The sequence below is a fragment of the Phaeoacremonium minimum genome (assembly GCF_000392275.1).
Source record: "Phaeoacremonium minimum UCRPA7 unplaced genomic scaffold PA7_03_scaffold_592, whole genome shotgun sequence".
Taxonomy (NCBI): Eukaryota; Fungi; Ascomycota; class Sordariomycetes; order Togniniales; family Togniniaceae; genus Phaeoacremonium; species Phaeoacremonium minimum.
Window position 1 is genome coordinate 262275 of NW_006921494.1, and position 4114 is coordinate 266388.

Below are 4114 nucleotides of genomic sequence, written 5' to 3' on the forward strand. Positions count from 1 at the left end.
GCTAAGAAGATCAACCATGTCCTCTTCCAAAAGCGATGCATAGTCTCTCAAACTTATGCCGTTTTGGTTGATATACATCGCAGCTTGAAAAATGGCCAATGGATGGCAAGTGAGTCGATCGAGCAAAGCTTCCACTTGTCCATCTTCTTCGCTAAGATTTCCTTGATCAATTATATAGTTTCGTAGCAGCTGATTGCTATCAGCGAGGCTCATTCCAAATATCTCAAGGCTATCTCGACCGGCAAGCGTCGTAGCAGCCTTCTTATCACGTGTCGTGAAGATGATGGACCCACGATTACTTTTGGGAAGGTAGTCGATCAAGCGATAAGATCCCGAAGTAGGCCTGTCAACCCACATCCTGATATCGTCGGCGTTATCAAAGACAAGGAGCCACTGCCCAGCCTTCTCACTGCTCAAGTAATTCTGTACCATTCTCTTCACGTCAGCACCGTCGTCGTCACACCCAGGTATCCCGAGCTGTCTAGCGGTATCGAGGTATGCCCGTTCAAGGCTCTCATTAGTCGTGGATGGTATCCAGATGACTGAGCATTCCTCGTTACCAGCTATGATACGATATATCAACTCAAGAGCGAGCTGGCTTTTGCCGATTCCTCCTAGACCAGTGACAGCAACCCTCGAAGTCTGGCGTCCCTTGAAAAGGGCCCGGCGAAGGTCTTCCAACTCTGTCTCACGACCAGTGAAGGAAAGATTTCGCTCGAACGGCACCATCCAGGGGCGCGCCCTCGCAACATCGGCGATTTCTTTCCTGAGGCGTCGAAGTGCATGGATCTTCCCCTCGCCGTAAATGGGTGGCATAAAGACACCGAAAATACCCAAGAGACAGTATGCCGAGTCTTCCTCATATGTGGTATGCCGGTTCTCGACCCATTTGAACCGATCCTCGATGTCATACTCGGAGAGTGAGCCTCCCCGAAGAATCGAGACGGGGATCCCTGTAATTTGGTGAACAGTTTGTTCGAGGGACCTCTTATCCCCGAGACGCTGGCCTTCCTTGGTAAAGAATTCGACTGATGCCGGGGCAACTAGCTCCTGGAGTGTCCAGCCTCGACTGAACCACCTACTTCTTTGGAGTGCCGAATTCCTTGCAAACTCAACCGCGTGGCTATCTCCGTATCCGTATCCAATATTTGAGACATCCGACAAGTAGACAAAACACCGTGCCGAGTTCTTGTACCAGTTGAACATGGAGTTGATTGATTTCGAGAGCTCGCTGCTATCCGACTTATTGATACAGCAAGTATCGATCCAGAAGTAACGAAGGCCATCCCGAGCGGCTTGTTCTGCGCAGAACTTAATCTTCTGATAGCCGAGCTTGTCCTCTCCGGTGCCTTCGACCAGATCTTCATAAGTAACTTCGTCGGAATCTCGGCCCCATGTATGTGACAGAATGGCATAAAAAGGGATCTCTTGAGGCGGGAGATCCTTGGTCAGACTAAGTCTGCCATCTACATACTCCAGGAGCCGCATTTCAATTTACCAGTCGTCATCATCCGACGATTTCAAGGGGTAAATCACAAGAGAACTATCTCTAATAGAGTCTCCTCTAAAAGAGAGTCCGGCGTCAAGAGAACAAACAGATGAATGATGCTGCATGGGAAAAGTCATGTTGGTAAAACGGCAAGGCTGCTGAGCACAGCCCCAAGTGGCATGCAGCGGCAGATTGGGCGCGTTGAGGACCTAGAGGCAACCTGTCACATGGCCCTGCAGCCTCCTTGTTTCTCTCACCAATCACCTTTCCAATTAACATCTCAGGACAAATGACTTGAGACTCCGGCAAAGAAGACTCGACATTCAGGTCATTTTAATACAGGTCATCTATTTATAAGACTCTATCATATGAGGAAAAGCATTCAGTTGTTCTCCTCTGCCAGGTAATAAATGTCAATTCTTAAACGACAAAGAAGTTCAATTTTGAGGGTAGGATCACTCATCGAGCTCTTGAATATTCTGTTTATTACTATAAGTCTATCAACTTCTACAAAGGTAGTAATGCCTTGTTGAAGAGGTAGTGATACCCTTGTCGAACTAACATTTCTTACCCTGGCGGAACAGTAGAAGCACTGTGTTGGTATGCCCCTAAGTTCTGGCTGTACCTACCTTGTGATTGACTGAATGGCTCATCGACCTTTGGCGGGAACAGTGGGGGCGGCGCGGCATCGGAAAAATAAGTCACCGCTGTTGGCGGCAGAAAAAAAAGTGGAAGCTAGGAAATTTTTCGAAAGAGAGCTACTCCAAGCTCGCCTTCCTAGCAGTGAAGGATAGCAAATTTTCCCAATTGTCGTCGACACAAGCACAACATCCCGTACCTCCACAAATATCAACACATAAAGACAACATGGGTTTTGCTCCCCGAGGTGGACGAGGCGGCGGTGGCCGTGGAGGTGGAGGTAACTTCCGTGGTGGTGATCGCGGCGGTCGTGGTGGCAGTCGAGGAGGCGCTCGAGGTTAGTTTACAATTGCCTTGTCAACGCAATCTACCTTGCGATCTTTCCGGTGGATATCGCAAAACGATACTTCTACTACCAACGAGAAAGATCTCGGGGTACTCCCCAACAACAGTTCCAGAGCGCTGCGCCATTATCATTTGACATCCTTCTCACATTGAACAGGTGGTGCCCGTGGCGGCTTTGGCGCTCCCAGAGGCAGAGGTGGTCCGCGAGGTGGTGCCAGAGGTGGACGAGGAGGCCGAGGCGGCGGTAGAGGCGGCGCAGCTGGCGCCAAGGGAGGCAAGAAGATGGTCATCGTAAGCTACGGGCGCAATCTACAGAGTCGTCTTGATGCTCACACTATCTCTAGGACCCCCACAGACACAAGGGTGTCTTCATCGCGCGAGGTGGAAAAGAGGATCTTCTGGCGACCCGCAATCTGACCCCCGGCGAGTCTGTCTACGGCGAGAAGCGTGTCGCTATCGAGACACCCGGCAACGACGAGGACGAGAACCCCACCTCCACCAAGGTCGAATATCGTGTGTGGAATCCCTTCCGAAGCAAGTTGGCTGCTGGTATCCTCGGTGGTCTCGAGACGATCTACATGGGCCCAGGAAAGAAGGTTCTGTACCTCGGTGCCGCTTCTGGAACTTCCGTTTCTCACGTTGCCGACATTGTTGGCCCCACTGGTGCAGTCTACGCCGTCGAGTTCTCTCACAGATCCGGCCGTGACCTGATCAACATGGCAACTCGCCGCACCAACGTTGTCCCCATTGTCGAGGACGCCCGTCATCCCTTGAAGTACCGAATGCTCGTCCCAATGGTCGACTGCATCTTCGCCGATGTCGCCCAGCCTGACCAGGCCCGTATCGTCGCTCTGAATGCTAGTCTCTTCCTGAAGCGCGGTGGTGGTATGCTCATCTCCATCAAGGCCAACTGTATTGACAGCACTGCGCCTCCTGAGCAGGTGTTCGCCCATGAGGTTGAGAAGCTGAGATCAGAGAAGTTCTTCCCCAAGGAGCAGCTTACGCTAGGTATGTCTCACAATCACTCCTGATTTCACATTATGCTGACTTTGTATCTCTAGAACCGTATGAGCGTGATCACGCCATGGTCTCCGCTGTCTATCTGCAGAAGGAGTTTGAGGGCTAAGTGACCCGCCACAGAGCGGTGTTGTTTCCTCGGTTCACTCTGTTTATAGTCCGCAGGTGTTTGCTGGATTTGGAAGGCTTCTTTTGCAACCTCACGGAAGGCGAATTTTGGCGTTCACGGAAAGGGTTTTTGTCCTATGCATGTGTCTGGTATAGTACGGTTGAAGAACGGAAAGGGCGATCAAAATGTGATATCCTTCAAGTTGATAAAGCATGCTCCCCATGTTCAAGACTTTGGCAGGCAGCACAACGTTAGAGAATGATTCGACGGCAAACTTAATTTCTGAGTGTCCTATTCCTGATTCGCTCGATGTCTTTGATCACTTAAACCTACATCATGTGCTACATCCGGGTCGGGTTGATCCACGTCTGCTTGACAAGGTTATAGACCTGACGTATATTTATCCCCCTGAGGAATGTGTATGATCATGAAGCCTAGTGGACCGGTGTGCAGTTCCGATCAACCCATTTTAGGAATTCGGCGGATATGATGTCCTGAGCGCCTGAGTTCCAGTG

General features: G+C 50.6%; 1 protein-coding gene across 1 annotated transcript; it reads left to right on the top strand.

Moving 5' to 3' along the window:
• Nucleotides 1–2356: 2356 nt before the first annotated feature.
• UCRPA7_8392 (putative fibrillarin protein) lies at nt 2357–3599 on the top strand (the record flags this gene model as incomplete). The annotated part of the gene is made up of 4 exons (XM_007920905.1): nt 2357–2465; nt 2631–2764; nt 2818–3481; nt 3535–3599. The coding sequence occupies 4 exons, from the start codon at nt 2357–2359 to the stop codon at nt 3597–3599; spliced, it is 972 nt and encodes a 323-aa protein (XP_007919096.1).
• Nucleotides 3600–4114: the final 515 nt, after the last annotated feature.